General features: G+C 42.2%; 1 protein-coding gene across 1 annotated transcript in view; it reads left to right on the forward strand.

Moving 5' to 3' along the window:
- The window catches only part of ARFGEF2 (ARF guanine nucleotide exchange factor 2), a 99,142-nt gene that overhangs the window by 36,746 nt on the left and 46,421 nt on the right, over positions 1–15,975 (forward strand). Inside the window, exons 8-18 of the mRNA XM_030839009.2 lie at positions 732–883; positions 4,551–4,681; positions 5,871–6,105; positions 6,735–6,834; positions 7,552–7,691; positions 8,970–9,078; positions 9,788–9,971; positions 11,711–11,822; positions 12,395–12,600; positions 14,991–15,075; positions 15,179–15,350. Coding sequence (XP_030694869.1) covers positions 732–883; positions 4,551–4,681; positions 5,871–6,105; positions 6,735–6,834; positions 7,552–7,691; positions 8,970–9,078; positions 9,788–9,971; positions 11,711–11,822; positions 12,395–12,600; positions 14,991–15,075; positions 15,179–15,350 — 1,626 coding nt within the window. The remainder of the gene's footprint in view (positions 1–731; positions 884–4,550; positions 4,682–5,870; positions 6,106–6,734; positions 6,835–7,551; positions 7,692–8,969; positions 9,079–9,787; positions 9,972–11,710; positions 11,823–12,394; positions 12,601–14,990; positions 15,076–15,178; positions 15,351–15,975) is intronic.

The following is a 15,975-nucleotide window of genomic DNA, read 5'->3' on the forward strand; positions in this document are numbered from 1 at the left end:
GGGCCAATGCAAGAAGTTCTCACATAATAAACACTTATCTGTCTTGTTCACTGCTATATCCCTCAGCCCCTAGCACAGAGCTGGGCACATAATAGGTGCCTGATAAATATTTGTTGAATGAATATATGCTTCAAAAACCATTATGGACAGTTACGCTTATTAAGTTGTTCGGTGTCCCTTAAATATATAATGATCCACATGGTAAATTCCTCATAGAGTTCAGATGTTCTGCTAATCATCAGATATGCCTTCTTTCATTAAATGATGGAATCTATTTAATTCTTTGTCTTTTCCTTTTCCACATGGCTGCCAGGAAGCTCAGGTCTACATTTCTTTTTTTCATGTGACTAAGGTTTTCTATCATAACTATCAAACTCTTTTCATTTACGTAACTCTTGTTCTCTAACCCCTTTATTAGTAGCCCTTTTTAAAAAAAAAATCGGTGCTTTTTATGTTTAGCTGGTTCTAATCTTCTTTGGAAGTAGGTAGGGGTAGGCAGGACTGCTGTATTGCACAATTCTGAAGGCACCACTGACCTGGGCCACAATATGAAGGAAGCCACCTGGGAGTGGGGCTGTGGGTAATAGACACATATAGCCAGAGCAGGGCAGTGGCTCAGGGAAAGGGAAAAAGCAGTAGCTGGAAAGTTATGTGAATAACTTCTTCTTGGTGTGAGGCCACCTTTTAGGGTAAGTACTAACTTGGTAATGACTTTTGCATTGTATTTTAAGAAGCAGCACAAAAGCACAGTCTGACGGAGCCTGAGAGGGTCCTGGGTGAACTGGAGTGCCAGGAACATGCCGCGCCCCCAGCAGCTGACGAAAACTCACAGACCAATGGGATAGCGGACGACAGACAGTCCTTGTCATCGGCAGATAATCTGGTACGTTGGTGATCTTCCTATCAGGCTTGTTTTGGTTTTTACTGTTTTAGAAGATGCAGAATTAAATCTCTATCAGAGGAAGCGAGTGAAAACCAACAAGCCCTGTTCAATTCTTTAGCCACACCATCCTGGCCTGATAGTCTTTGTGTTAACAGGTTCCATTCTTGGAACATGCTAATGTTGGTGGTATATAATAGGGTTGTTAAACTGTATTTATTCAGACTTTTAAAAACTTATATTTCCTGCCCTTTTTCTTTTCTCTCAAAATGGTGTATATTCATTATAGAAAAATAAGAAAATACAGAGAAGGAAAATAAGGAAATAGAAGTTATCCATAATCTTCTAACCCAGAGATAACATTTGTTAACATTCTACTTATACTCTCGATTTTTCTCTCCCTCCCATGTTTTTTACCACTTAAATGTAGTAACACAACGTACATGCTGTTTTGTAACCTGCTTTTTAAATTTGAGGTATATTAACATCCTTTCAGGGCCCCCCTAAGTGTGTCTGCTACATTATTATTATTTTTTTAGGTAGCTTTGTTGTTCTCTTGAAAACAGTATATATAAACATTCAAAACAGGAAGAAATGATATTAACATCCCACCTGAACCCACTCTCTCGCTGTACCTTTTCACCAATGTTTCTCAACCTTTTAAATGATCTCTCTCTCACACACACACACACGCGCGCACACACACACACACACACACACACACACACGGGAGCCTTTTTATGTATTTTTCCCATTCATCACCCTGTTTCATGAAATTTTAAAGCTATTGGTAAACTAGATACCTGTTTATGTACTGTATGTATATCTGTGCTTTATACATCTAAAGAATGATTTTTTCCCACACCCATTGCCCCCGCCCCCAACCAGTTTTTGCCCCTGTCTTAGTCTGTATAGGCTGCTGTAACAGAATACTATTTACTGGGTGACTTGTAAACAACAGAAATGTGTTTCTCACAGTTCTGGAAACTGGGAAGTCCAAGATCAAGGTACCAGCAGTTTCAGTGTCTGGTGAGAGTCTGTTTCCTGGCTCACAGATAACTGTCTTCTTACTCTGTCCTTCTGGCAGAAGGGGCGAGGGAGCTCTCTTGGGCCTCTTTAATAAGGACACTAATCCCATCCATGAGAGCTCCACCCTCATGACCTAATCACCTCTCAAAGGCCCCACCTCCAAATACTGTCACATTAGGATTAGGTTTCAACATGTGAATTTTGGGGTGGACTAGGGGGCACAGACATCCAGTCTGTAGCAGTCCCCTTGGGGTTATATCATCCCCATTAAGAATGCACTTATATAGGGATGTACTTAAATCCACACAAGGTATTTGTGTGTTATGTACTAGGCTGCAACTTTGTTCACTCAACACTGTTTTATGGGCATCTTTTTACATCAGTAGTACATATATGTCTACCTAATGTTTTTAATGGCCATGTGAAATTCTATCATGGATTACCATAATGTAACAGTTCCCTATTAGGTTTTTGGGTTATTTTCAGTTTAATCACAGGAGACAGTTCTACATTGAACATCCTTGTAGATAGATCTTATGCCCATCCTTAATTCTTTATGATAAATTCACACAAGTGGTATCGTTGGGTCAAGAGTTGGGAGCTTTAAGGCTTTTGTTCCTTAACATCAAATTAGGCGGCCAGGAGGGCAATGGTCAAATTTCTGCCCACTTGGAGGCTCTCAGCACTCATTTTCCCATTCCCTCATTAAAACTGAGCAGTAGCATTCATTCAAATCTTTGCTGGTCTGATGGAAGAAAGATCCTGCCTTAATAATTAGTAGTAAGGTTATTTTGGTTTATCTGTTATTTGCATTTCTTGGTAAATTGTTTACTCATGCTTTCTGCCTGTTTTTCATTTGGGAGTAGGGTTTCCATATTTCCTGAAAGAATTATGAGAACTTTTTGTATGTTGAGGATTTAATCCTTGTCATATATTGCAAATATTTATTTTAAAAAAATTTTAATGTAGCTTACTTTTTTATTTAAAGAAGTTTATTTTAAAACAAACACCTGTCATTTTTTCCCCCATTTATCCTGCAATAATATTCTTAGAAATACCTTTTTTACCCAAGCTAATATAAATAATTACCTATATTTGTTTTGGGATTTTTTATGGTTTAACCTTTGCTCGTTTATCATTTTAAACCACCCACACCCACTTTTTGAAGGACAAGGAACAATTTTTAGAATTGCTGTAATGACTCCCCCATAAGCTCCTGTTTTGACATATTGTTTCCTCCTCCACATCCCTCACTTCCCCATTGAATAAATACTGGGTGGGCGAAAAGGTTCGTTCCGTTTTTTCCATAAGATGGCTCTAGTAGCACTTAGTCGTCTTTAACTTCATTTGAAACAGGTTTGTTAAATTGTATGTGACAGCTGTCATATCAGCAGACATTTAAAAATAAGAAATCAAAATTGGTGAATTTTTGTGTAGCCATTTTAATATTGAAGATGGAAGAAAAAAGCAACATTTTCATGCTTTATTATTTCAAGAAAGGTAAAAATGCAGCTGAAACGCATGAAAAGATTTGTGCAGTATATGGAGAAGGTGCTGTGACTGATCAAATGTGTCAAAAGTGGTTTGCAAAGTTTTGTGCTGGAGATTTCTCGCTGGACGATGCTCCCAGTTTGGGTAGACCAGTTGAAGTTGATAGTGATCAAATCGAAACAATAATTGACAACAATCAACGTTATACCACGCGAAGAGATAGCTGACATACTCAAAATATCCAAATCAAGCGTTGAAAATCATTTGCACCAGCTTGGTTATGTTCATTGCTTTGATGTTTGAGTTCCACATAAGGGAAAAAAAATGTTTTGACCGTATTTCCGCATGCGATTCTCTACTGAAACATAATGAAAACGTTCCTATTTTAAAACAAATTGTGATGGGCAATGAAAAGTGGATACTGTACAATAATGTGGAACAGAAGAGATTGTGGGGCAAACGAAATGAACCACCACCAACCACACCAAAGGCCGGTCTTCATCCAGAGAAGGTGATGTTGTGTATATGGTGGGATTGGAAGGGAGTCCTCTATTATGAGCTCCTTCCGGGAAACCAGATGATTAATTCCAACAAGTACTTCTCCCAGTTAGACCAACTGAAAGCAGCTGTCAAGAAAAAGCATCCAGAATTAGTCAACAGAAAATGTAATCTTCCGTCAGGATAACCCAAGACCGCATGTTTCTTTGATGACCAGGCAAAACCTGTTACAGCTTGGCTGGGAAGTTCTGATTCATCCACCGTATTCACTAGACATTGCTCCTTTGGATTTCCATTTATTTCGGTCTTTACAAAATTCTCTTAGTGGAAAAAATTTCAATTCCCTGGAAGACTGTGAAAGGCACCTGGAACAGTTCTTTGCTCAAAAAGATAAAAAGTTTTGGGAAGATGGAATTATGAAGTTGCCTGAAAAATGGCAGAAGGTAGTGGAACAAAAGGGTGAATACGTTGTTCAATAAAGTTCTCGGTGAAAATAAAAAATGCGTCTTTTATTTTTACTTAAAAAAACTGAAGGCACTTTTTGGCCCACCCAATAATTTAAATTTTCATGAGATAATTACATTTATTATTTTTGAAGAGTTACCCTTTGGTTTGGACCCTTTGATTTTTCTCATCTTTGTTCTAATCTTAGGAATCAGATGCACAAGGACATCCAGTGGCCGCCAGGTTCTCGCACATTCTGCAGAAGGACGCCTTCCTGGTGTTTCGCTCCCTTTGCAAGCTGTCCATGAAACCCCTGGGCGAAGGTCCCCCAGATCCAAAGTGAGCAGACAGCAGTTCTTGGCCGTCTATAACCCAAATGACCCAGAAGGATCTTGGGGGCTCCAAGAAACCCCAGGGCCTTGTCCCCTGGTTGGTGTAAATTCAGGAATTTACGGGATGGTTTTACAACTTTTTCAGGCTCATGCAGGTCCCCTAGTCCTTTCATCATGAATTGTCTCTGTGTTCCCACCAACCATGATTATTGTGCCCAATTTTCCTTTCCTTGGTTTACGTGCTAAAAATAATCATTATATTGAACATTCATCTTCTTTTTACTGACTAATGAATTAATCTCCTGATCTGGGGGTCCACCATCAGGATGCATACAAACCTCAATTTCTTACCCTGATTGGAAACTTCTTCTTCGTGGATACAGATTTAAGCCCCAGATTCAACTCAGAGAAGCCAAACCTTTAGAGTCAAGGATGTACCACAAGGATGGTAGTGCTGTGGAGTGTCAAAGCAGAAGTTCTGGAGCCACAGGGAGCTGTGTTCAGCCCTGGCTTACTTGAGTCCAACTTCATGGCCGTATGAGCTACTAAACCTCATCTGAAAAATGGGAATACGGAAAATCACCTCACACGATCAATGATGTGAAATGATAGAGTGACATCCCAAGCATAGGGCCTAGTACTTGATGAGAGTTTTATAGTTACTATTATTATCATTATTATTAGTCATTAATAATAATCCTCACTCTTCTGTTAAGAATATGGTGACTGTTAGGGAAAAGACTCATGAAAGTTTCCCATTCTTTCCATCCCTTGTGGGCCGGGATGGGGAGCATGAGGCAGATGGATGAAGAGCACTGTTCTCCTTGTCTCTAAAGGTAGAGCGGGACAGACGTTTTCGTCTCACGTGCTGGATGTGAAGTAATTGGTTCTATTAGATTAGTTGCAGAACCAGCTTTCCAGAGTCAGTGTGCACTTATTTTGCTCCTGCTCGGTTCTGTGCTTTATGACAGAGAGTTGGCAGCTCTCGTTCTCCCAGGGCCTGCAGGTTCTGTGAGAACTCACCTCATGCCATCTGCCCTCATTCTCTTGACATTTAGGTGCTGTTGCCAATTCTCAACTCCCTGGCTTCTCAGAAAATCCTGCTCCACTGGTAGAGGAGTGAGACCTTCTCAAGAAACATGCTTTCTAAAATTTCACCTTTCAGCTCTGTCCTTGTTTTCCACTTCCTTCGCCAGATCCCACGAGCTGCGCTCCAAGGTGGTTTCCCTGCAGCTCCTCCTCTCCGTATTGCAGAATGCTGGCCCGGTCTTCAGGACTCACGAGATGTTCATCAATGCAATCAAGCAGTATCTCTGCGTGGCATTGTCCAAAAACGGCGTCTCCTCAGTGCCTGATGTCTTTGAGCTCTCTCTTGCCATTTTTCTTACTCTTCTTTCAAACTTTAAAATGCACTTGAAGATGCAGATAGAGGTAAGGACTCCAAATTGACTTTTCTTTTTTTTTAAGTTTGATGACACTTTTGCATAATGCGTTAACTGCTGGCCTCATAGTCACCAGGAACTAGAGTTACACAGTCTACTTGCTAGTACCCCAAAGAAGAATTTTTTGAGCAAGAGAACACCTTTTCATAAAAAGTTACTGCCCCAAAATCTTGTATACCTTTCATTTTAACTGAAGGTTTAAATCATATGGTCTGTGTGTTGGGCTCAGTCCCCAAACATGTGCCTATAAGTTGTTTGGGATAACTTGAATTAGTTTCCAAATTGAGAAATCAGATTCTCCATGAACATCCAGATTTGTGATTTCTCTCAAAAAACCACAACCCCGGTCCTGCATTTCAACGTAGCAGCTCTTGGTGGTTTCTCGGGAGCAGCTGCTCTCTCTGATGGGGCCGTGTTCTCGGTTCACTGTGGTCCTACCCCATTAGCTCTTCCCACCCAGGGTTCCGGTGCTGGTCAGCAGTGTGTGTGCCTCACCTCTTCTCCTGCCCGGGCTGCTTCACTCATAGGCTCTGCCTGTTCTTCAAAGGCTTTGGGGGTTTTGAGCCCTAATTTAAATTATTAATTGGTATCCTCCTTTATCTTCTTCTTGTCGTATAGGTCTTTTTCAAAGAGATTTTCCTGAACATTTTAGAAACATCAACAAGTTCTTTTGAGCACAGGTGGATGGTCATTCAGACCCTGACAAGGATCTGTGCAGGTATTTTCACCCTGAGGGTGCTCATCTATTTGACTTGCCCAGAAACACTTCTGATGCTTTCATTCTCTAAAGTCCAGATTAAGACCTTTAACTCCTCCTTTTAGAGTTTTAATGAAGTGCTGAGGAAATCATTACCTTAAAGGCTACTGCTAGCCCAATGGCCAACTCAGACTGGTTTGCCCAGGACTTTGTGATTCTAGCATGGAAAGTCCCACGTCCTGGGAAACCCCGTAATCCTGGAAAACCAGGACACTTGTCACCCTACCTACAAGCTGAACGTGGTTTGTAAGTCACAGGGTCCTGGGTCTTGGTGCTGCCAACCCTTGATTGGATGCTAAGGTAAATGTGGATTTCCCTTACACTGTACAATTGTGTAGCTATAAACCGAGCATCTGTTTGTTATCTGGGTAACTGCATAAAAGTTACACAACTTTAAGAATTGGATCGGGCAGTTCTCCCTTTTTTTGATGAGAAAAGTGAGCTGTAGAGAGGTGGAAGCAGCTGCCTAAGATTTCAGTTAGTACCAGGGCAGGCCTAGAAAGAGGGCCTTCCATGCTCCTGGTCCTTCCAGCATGCATTTCCAGAGTGAGGTGTGTCCAGCCTGAGTTAGTAATTCACTGGGAAAAGTTTTTGACCGAGGAATCTCATTTAATAAGATAACGTAACTGCTGTCTGTGTTCAGTCAGAATTTCTAATATCCATGTGTTATTTTCCAAGATGCCCAGTGTGTTGTAGATATTTATGTCAACTACGACTGTGATTTAAATGCTGCTAACATTTTTGAGCGCCTCGTAAACGATTTATCCAAAATCGCTCAGGGAAGAAGTGGACACGAGCTGGGAATGACACCTCTGCAGGTACAAACACTGAGAGCACTCGTTTATAATTTAAAGTTCATTCATTTCAGTAAACATTTTTCGAGAGTCACCGTGTGCCAGGCACTGTCCTTGGTGCTGGGGATACAGCAGTGAAAAAAACACAAACATGCACATCCATGTGCACGATTGCTGTGGTCCCAGCACTTGAAAGCAAACAATGAAGAAGTAAGCCGCAGAGGAAAATAAAGCAGGGACGATAGAGAAGGGATGTTGGAGGTGAGGGTGGTGCCATTTCTAATGGGGCATCAGGGTGGCCTTCCTGAGAAGGTGACACTTGAGCTGAGACCTGTAGAAGCGAGTTCACTCTGTCACCTTTCCATAGATCACGTAAAAACAGGATCCCAGACTCCAGTAAAGGCAAAGGAGATTGCTTCTTATTAGATTCCCTCATTATTAGAGTGCCTACAAAGAGAATAGTATTCTTAACCTGAGGTCTCTGAAGAAACTGGTCAGAAGGTCTGTGAGCCACCTGGAATTATATATAGAATTTTGGTGTATGGGCATTTTTCCTAGATGAAGGTCCATAGTTGTCATTAAATTCACAGAGAGAGATCTGTACTATTTTAGATGCTGTTTTGAGTCTAAAATAATTTGCTTTTTTTTTTTTTGGCTGTGTGTCTTGTGGGATGTTCCCCCGACCAGGAATTAAACCTGGGCCCTGGCAGTGAAAGCCCAGAGTCCTAACCACTAGACCACCAGGGAACTGCAACATTTTTTAAGACATTTACAACTTGCATTCAACTTTTAAGAAATGCTCCTTAGAAGAAAAAAAAAACAGTATTTTTATTTACTTGCAGAATAAGCCTTAAAATGGAATGCTTTTGTGGGTGTTTAGGGGATAATGGTATGTCCACAATCATTCATCTGCTGGAAAAGATTCTTTTCTCTTTTTTCAGGGTCACTAGTTAAGGCCCTCTTATTTATTTATTTTTTTAAATGCTATTTTTAAGTGTTTTGTTTAATTTAAACAAGCAATGAATGAGGACTTTCTTTTAAAAAATCCAGATAATACTCTGTTTTGGGAATGCACACATCCCATATTTTTGCTGCTGGGGAGTTTGTAATGAACACCTTTAAAGATGTTCATGCTTTTGCAGTGAGCCGTCAATATTTATGTCACCTGTTAGCTTTTCCTTGGGTTAATAGCACCGAATGTCAGTGCTTATCTCGTGTCGTCTCAGGATTCCCGGAGCCCTCTAGATGTCGGCACTTAATTTATCTGCTGAGTCTCTGTGTCGTGTCACTTTCGTCCTTTAGGAGCTCAGTCTGAGGAAGAAAGGCCTGGAGTGCCTCGTGTCCATCCTCAAGTGCATGGTGGAGTGGAGCAAAGACCTGTATGTGAATCCCAACCACCAGGCCAGCCTCGGTGAGAGACCCCTGCTGCAAACAACCTCCCCATCCAGCCCTCACCCCCACCACGCACAATAGGCTGCTCACGTCATCGGGGGAAGCTATCCTGATATAGGTGTCTTAGAGTTAGCAAAACACTTTCATTTGCAAACTAGGTGAAGTATTTTAAATGTTCTGTTTTCTCATCCATCTGGAATTTGGGGGGGAATAGTGTGAGTTGTGCTCGAACTCCATTTTTCCAAAAGGGGAGCCAGTTATTCCAACGTTTTTTTAGTACTCTCTCCTTCCCTCACTGATTTGAAGCACCACTGATTTGGTTTATGATATACCAAATTCTCCTGTGTGTGTAAGTCTGTTTCTGAATATTCTGTTCTATTTATTTGCCTGTTCTTGCACCAATACCACGCCTTTCAAATGCCTAGAGTTCTTAGCAGTGAGTTTTGATACCTGCTAGGACAGGTCTTCCTGTTCATCGTTCCTTAAGTGTCTTGACTGGTTTTGTACTTTTATTCTTTCATGTGAATTTTAGCATTAGCTTATCAAGTTCCACAAACAAGTAAGTTGTTAAGTAAAGTAACTGAGTGATATCAAGGTGCTCATGACCCTTACAGTACAAACTTTATTGTTACAGGTCTGGGAAAGCGAACTGCAGAGGCAGACCTCACCTCAGCCGTGTCTCTGTCCCATCTGTTTATTTGGTTTCCTTCGCTTTTATGTCATCGCAGGTCAGGAGAGGTCCACGGATCAGGAAATGGGGGATGGGAAAGGCCTTGACATGGCGAGACGGAGCAGCGTGACATCCATGGAGTCCACGGTGTCCTCGGGGACTCAGACGGCCATCCAGGATGATCCGGAACAGTTTGAGGTCATCAAGCAACAAAAGGAGATGATTGAACACGGCATTGACCTGTGAGTGTGGCTGTCACTCTAGCTGAATCTCTTGGGAACCTGGCACTGACTCCTCAAGACAAAATGCCTGTTTCCAGAGACCAGTGCTGGCACCTGTGCCCAGGCCCAATCAGGCTGGGCTGAGAGTGAGAGAGAAATTTAATAGCTTTGTGTGGTTGATGCCTGGTCTTTTTTCCCCCCCTAATTAAAAAAGTCAAACCAGTTTAGAAAATACAGAAAAGCATAAAGCAAGGATGTTAAAATCAGTCATACAATTACTACCTAGAGGAAATCACCATTGGTAACACTTTTTTCTAACTGTGTATTGTGGAAAGTTCCAACATACAGAAAAATTAACTTTTGCCATATTAGTGTTATCTGTGTATTTTTTTCCTGAACCATTTGAAAGTACTTTGTAGCCATCATAATATTTCAGCTGTACATAGTTGAAAAATAAGGACATTCTCCCATGTAACCACATCATCATTATTACAATCACTGGTAAATCATAATGTTTCTTTTCAGTTTTTTATACCCAAAGGTACATATACACACAATCTCACATCCTGTCCAACTTTTGAATGATTAGTTTTGTAAACTCAATTTGTTTTAAAAGTTGATGTTATAATACTCATTTATTAATTAAAATGTTGATCTCCTCATTTCCACTCTCACCATCCCTGCATCCCCCCCCAGTCTGTTCTCCCACAGCAGCTAAAGGAATCTTTTAAAAACTTAAATCAGGTCTTGTCACTCCCTGCCTACAGTCATTGCAGGTTTCCCATTTCCTCCCCACAGCCCGATCCAGCCTCCAGCCTCCCTCACTGACCTCATCTCCGTTCAGTACTCCTGGGTCACAAGGGGCGTTTCAGTCCCTTGAACACCTCAAGCTTTTTGCACTATTGCACCTTCTGCTTAGAATATTCTTGGATCTTTTTCATTCTTTGGGCTTGGCAAAGCATCTCTTCCTGAAAGAGGCCCCCTGTAACCACACTCTCTGAACAGTCCTGAGGTAGTCTCTGTCCCTGCACCATAGTCATAGCCTGTCCTCACAGTCCTTGCCACAGTTTGTGCTTATACATGAAGATCATTCCCCAATGCATGGCCTGGTAAATAACAAGTTGAATTTATACGTCAGTTAAGTATGCCTGCCTTTAACAGAAAATCCAGAAGTAACAGTGCTTAAGCACCATTAAAGAAAATCCCAAAGGGGACAGGCTAGGACAGTTGCAGTGGCTCTTATGGACGTCAGAGACCCAGGCTCCTTTTATCTTTCTGCTTCACCATCTTGAATACAGTTTTCATCTTCAGTGTTGCCTCGTGGTTTAAGAGGACTGCTGGAGCTCCAGTCATCACACATATATTCTGGGGAAGAAGGGGAAAGAGCAAAAAATGTGCACCTCCCTGCCAAGTCAGCTTTGTTTAAGGATCCTTCCTAGAAGTATCCACACCACTTCTGCTCACCTCTCACTGGCCAGAACTTTATCACACGGCGAGGCAGGGGAATGTAGTTCTTATCCCAGATAGTTGTGTGCCCAGCTAAACATCTAGGTTTTATTAGTGTTGGAGAAGAGGAGAATGGATATTGGGTGACAACCAGCAGATTCTGTTAAAGCTAGGTCAAAAATTAAAAGTGGAATTGAGAAAAACTACCAGGACACACACAGTTCGTGGTGTTACTGTAATTTGCCTCAAATGCTAGCTTTTTTCTATCCTCCAGAGTTTGAAATAAGCAACCTGTGTCCCATCTCTTGAAAAAGGTTCAACAAGAAACCCAAGAGAGGGATCCAGTATCTCCAGGAGCAGGGCATGCTGGGAACGTCAGTTGAAGACATTGCCCAATTCCTGCACCAGGAGGAGCGCCTCGATTCTGTAAGATTGGGGGCTGGGTACGTGCATGTGGGTTCTTTCGGGTGATTCTGAGACCTTTCTGGCTTTAGCCTAGAGACTGGCCGACCCTGAGTGCAGTGCTACTGTCCACACCCCTGCTTACAGCAGGGTTGGCCAGTGTTGCAAAAAGTTCTATTTATCCCTTTGGCCAGTGTTGCAAAAAGTTCTTTAAAGGGAATAAACCAGCCTCCTGACAGGTGGTTGTGTATCTGGTGGGACAGTGTCAGAGCTAAAAGTGTCACTTGGCTGCTAGAAATTGTTCTGGGTGCTCGTTGGCAGCTCACCTCCCTCCTGAGTGTGCACCATCATTCCTCCACTTTTCAGTCTCCTGTGCCTCCCCCTCTTCCTTCGTGGCGGGACGAAGGAACCTGGAATGGTTGGGTGGGTGGGCAGGCTCAGGGAGTTGCCTAACTTTTCTAGCAGTTCAGCCCATTCTGGGTGTTCAGAGCCAGGGCATTCGGGCCTCACCCCCACCCCCGCCTTTGACTGAAGTGTCTTTCACTGGGTGTTCATAATTGACAATTTGTAGGTATGAGTGAGTGTGTATGTTTCAGACCCAAGTAGGTGATTTTCTGGGAGAAAGCATGAAGTTCAACAAGGAGGTGATGTATGCCTATGTGGACCAACTTGACTTCTGTGAAAAGGAGTTTGTCTCAGCCCTGCGGACGTTTCTAGAAGGTTTCCGCCTACCTGGGGAAGCTCAGAAGATTGATCGGTTAATGGAGAAGTTTGCTGCAAGATACATAGAGTGCAACCAGGGGTGAGCACCATGTTTAAGTCCCTTCTGCGCCCTCTTTTTGCCTTCCTCAGAGCACCAGTCTTAGCGTGGTTGGGGTTTAATCTGCGCCAAGCTATTAAAGTTTCTGTTCACTGTGTCTCACGTTAGGACCTCACCTCGACCGTTCATGTCCCCTCTACAGGAGGTTGAGGACCAGAGAGGCTAAGTAACTTGCCCAAGACTACACAGCTAGAGCCCACGCTCTTAATTATGACAAAAGAGCAGTTCTGTGGGTTGAGAAGAGGCACTCAGGCATCTCTTTCCTAATCAGGGACAGCTCCCTGACTTAATATATGGGGTACATCTCAAGAATTTTAGTTTTTCTTTGATTACATACTGATGAGCAGGTTACTGAAATGGCTCCGTAACTAATAAAACCCCACCTAAGTACATGATTTCATCTTGGGGCCTTTTTTCTTAACTATTACTTTTTTTTTAATTTTTAAAAAATTTTTAAATTCTTTTATTTTTAAAATAGTTTATTTTCCCTACAGTTCAGTTTTTTAAATTATTACTTTATTTAATTTATTTTTGACTGCATTGGGTCTTTGTTGCTGCGCGCAGGCTTTCTCTAGTTGCGGCGAGCGGGGGCTACTCTTCGTTGTGGTGCGCGGGCTTCTCATTGCGGAGGCTTCTCTAGTTGCGGAGCATGCACTCTAGGTGCATGGGCTTCATTAGTTGTGGCATGTGGACTCACTAGTTGTGGCTCACAGGCTCTAGAGCACAGGCTCAGTAGTTGTGGTACACAGGCTTATTTGCTCCGTGGCATGTGGGATCTTTCCCAGACCACGGCTTGAACCTGTGTCCCCTGCATTGGCAGCCAGATTCTTAACCACTGCACCACCAGGGAAGTCCCTTGGGACCTTTTTTGATTAGGTAGTTCATTTTTGCGTAGGAAATGGAAATTGAAAGGAGAGCTAACCTTTATTAAACACCTCCTGTGTGCCAGCCGTGCCGTGAGTTTTACATGCATTTCATCTTAATTAACGGTAAGCCTGGGAGGTAGTATCCCTGTTTTATAGGTGAGGAAACAGGCTCTGAGATAGCAACCTGTCCAAAAATTAATCAGCTAGAAAGTAGCAGAGATTGAATATGAATTTGTCTGACTCAAGAAAGCTCATGCTCTTTCCTCTGAACATGAAGTTAAGAATGTCTGAATATGCTGTGAACATGAAGTGGAAAATTTTCAGTGGAAACATTTTGAGAACAGTTTTGCCTCTTAAGTCAGCTTGGTTTTCATGTTAATTGGTCCCAATCCTCCAGGCTGTCCCCATGAGATGACCTGGTCAGAAAAGGCAGCCTCTGGTCGTTTTAACCAAATAGGTATTAGAATTTTCTGTGAAGACACAATTAGGTGTTATTTACTTTAAACATATCTCTTATGTGGACCTAGAGACCTTGGTCTGTGTCCCCTAGTCGGTAAATATGTGACCCAATTAAATGTCACGTTAGAATGTAGACCTTTTACTGTGTTCTTCAGAACTTCTCCTTCTCCTTTTGGGGGCAGTTTGGATAGACAAGTTTTTCTTTAGCCTCACATGTTACAAGGCTGTGCATCCCCAAGTATTTGTCTTTCTTCTCTTGCCTAAGGCGAAAAACGTCAGACTTCACCAGCATATTGTTTATTAAAGCAACATAAATATTTTTCTTCGTATTTCTGCTGTTAAATATTATAGTGCATAATGTAAGCCTTTTTTTTTTTTTTTTTTTGCGGTACGCGGGCCTCTCACTGTTGCGGCCTCTCCCGTTGCAGAGCACGGTCTCCGGATGCGCAGGCTCAGCGGCCATGGCTCACGGGCCCAGCCGCTCCACAGCATGTGGGATCTTCCCAGACCAGGGCACGAACCCGTGTCCCCTGCATCGGCAGGCGGACTCTCAACCACTGTGCCACCAGGGAAGCCCGCATAATGTAAACTTTAAATGGCTAATAACTGGACAGGAGTTTTAGTCACCTTTCCACCCAGTGCCTAGCACACAGTAGGTATTCTCAGGAACAGGACCAACGTGAGGCAAGCGAAGCACTAAAGGTGCAGACTGTAAAGGGCCTCGCTCAGAGTCATGTGCTGTCGGGTCGGCACCTGGGAGTAGGGGGCGCCTCGCTTGCCTCACCCTCGTCACTGGCCCTGGAGGCTCCTTAAGGATCTTTATAAAAAATCGACTTGAAACTGCTCTATTCAAAGAAGTCTAAATCTGACACGTATTCTTAACTAGCTTTTTCTGCACTCTGGATCGTTAGTTATCATTCAGTGATGATGAAAGCATCCTGAAGAGCAGTTGGCCTGCTCAGAGAAGCACATCTCCTTGAGCACTGTACCCTTCCAGCCTCGTCTCCGTGTATGTTCTCACATCTGGAATCGTTTTTTTTTTTTCAGGCAGACTCTATTTGCTAGTGCTGACACTGCATATGTCCTAGCATATTCAATTATTATGCTAACTACAGACTTGCACAGCCCTCAGGTAAAATATTTTAATGATACATATACTATAGTGGCTAAATAAGGAGCTTTATTTGGGCCATTGGCTGTCTTCTAAATGGGTTCTTAATTTTTTTAAATTTCAGGTAAAAAATAAAATGACAAAAGAGCAGTATATTAAAATGAATCGGGGTATCAATGATAGTAAAGATCTGCCTGAAGAATATCTCTCAAGCATCTATGAAGAAATAGAAGGCAAGAAAATTGCGATGAAAGAAACAAAAGAACACACGATTGCAACCAAATCTACTAAGCAGAGTAAGGTCTAATGGCAAATTATTTCTATTAATTCCAATTTTCGAGCGTTATCAGAATGCATGATTAAGTTCCCTGGTGATAGATTTAATTTGCATATCTAGCTATCTAAGTAAGAAATATGATTAAATTAGTTATTATGATTATGTTGGCGCTTTCATAATGTCACTTATCTTCTTGCTAGATTTGTAATTAGTTACAAGAGGGAATTTAAAATAATCTGAGAGCTAAATCATTCCCCCAAAATGTTCCTTAAAACTCTGCTGTAATACCAGTGGTGATTGTGCCAACCTTGATTAGAATTCTCTGAGTTAACACCCCTGTGAAGCTACCAGTTTCTTTATTTGAGAGGCAGCAGTGTGTATGGTTTAGAGCAGGGGTCCCCAAACCCCCGGGCCACAGACTGGTAGCAGTCCGCAGCCTGGTAGGAACTAGGCCGCACAGCAGGAGGTGAATGGCAGGCGAGCGAGTGAAGCTCCATCTGCATTTACAGCTGCTCCCCATCTCTCGCATTACCGCCTGAGCTCCACCTCCTGTCAGCATTGTGGTGAGTTGTATAATTATTTCATTATATATTACAATATAATAATAATAAAGTGCACAATAAATGTAATGCGCTTGAGTCATC

This window comes from Globicephala melas, chromosome 15 (assembly GCF_963455315.2).
Source record: "Globicephala melas chromosome 15, mGloMel1.2, whole genome shotgun sequence".
Taxonomy (NCBI): Eukaryota; Metazoa; Chordata; class Mammalia; order Artiodactyla; family Delphinidae; genus Globicephala; species Globicephala melas.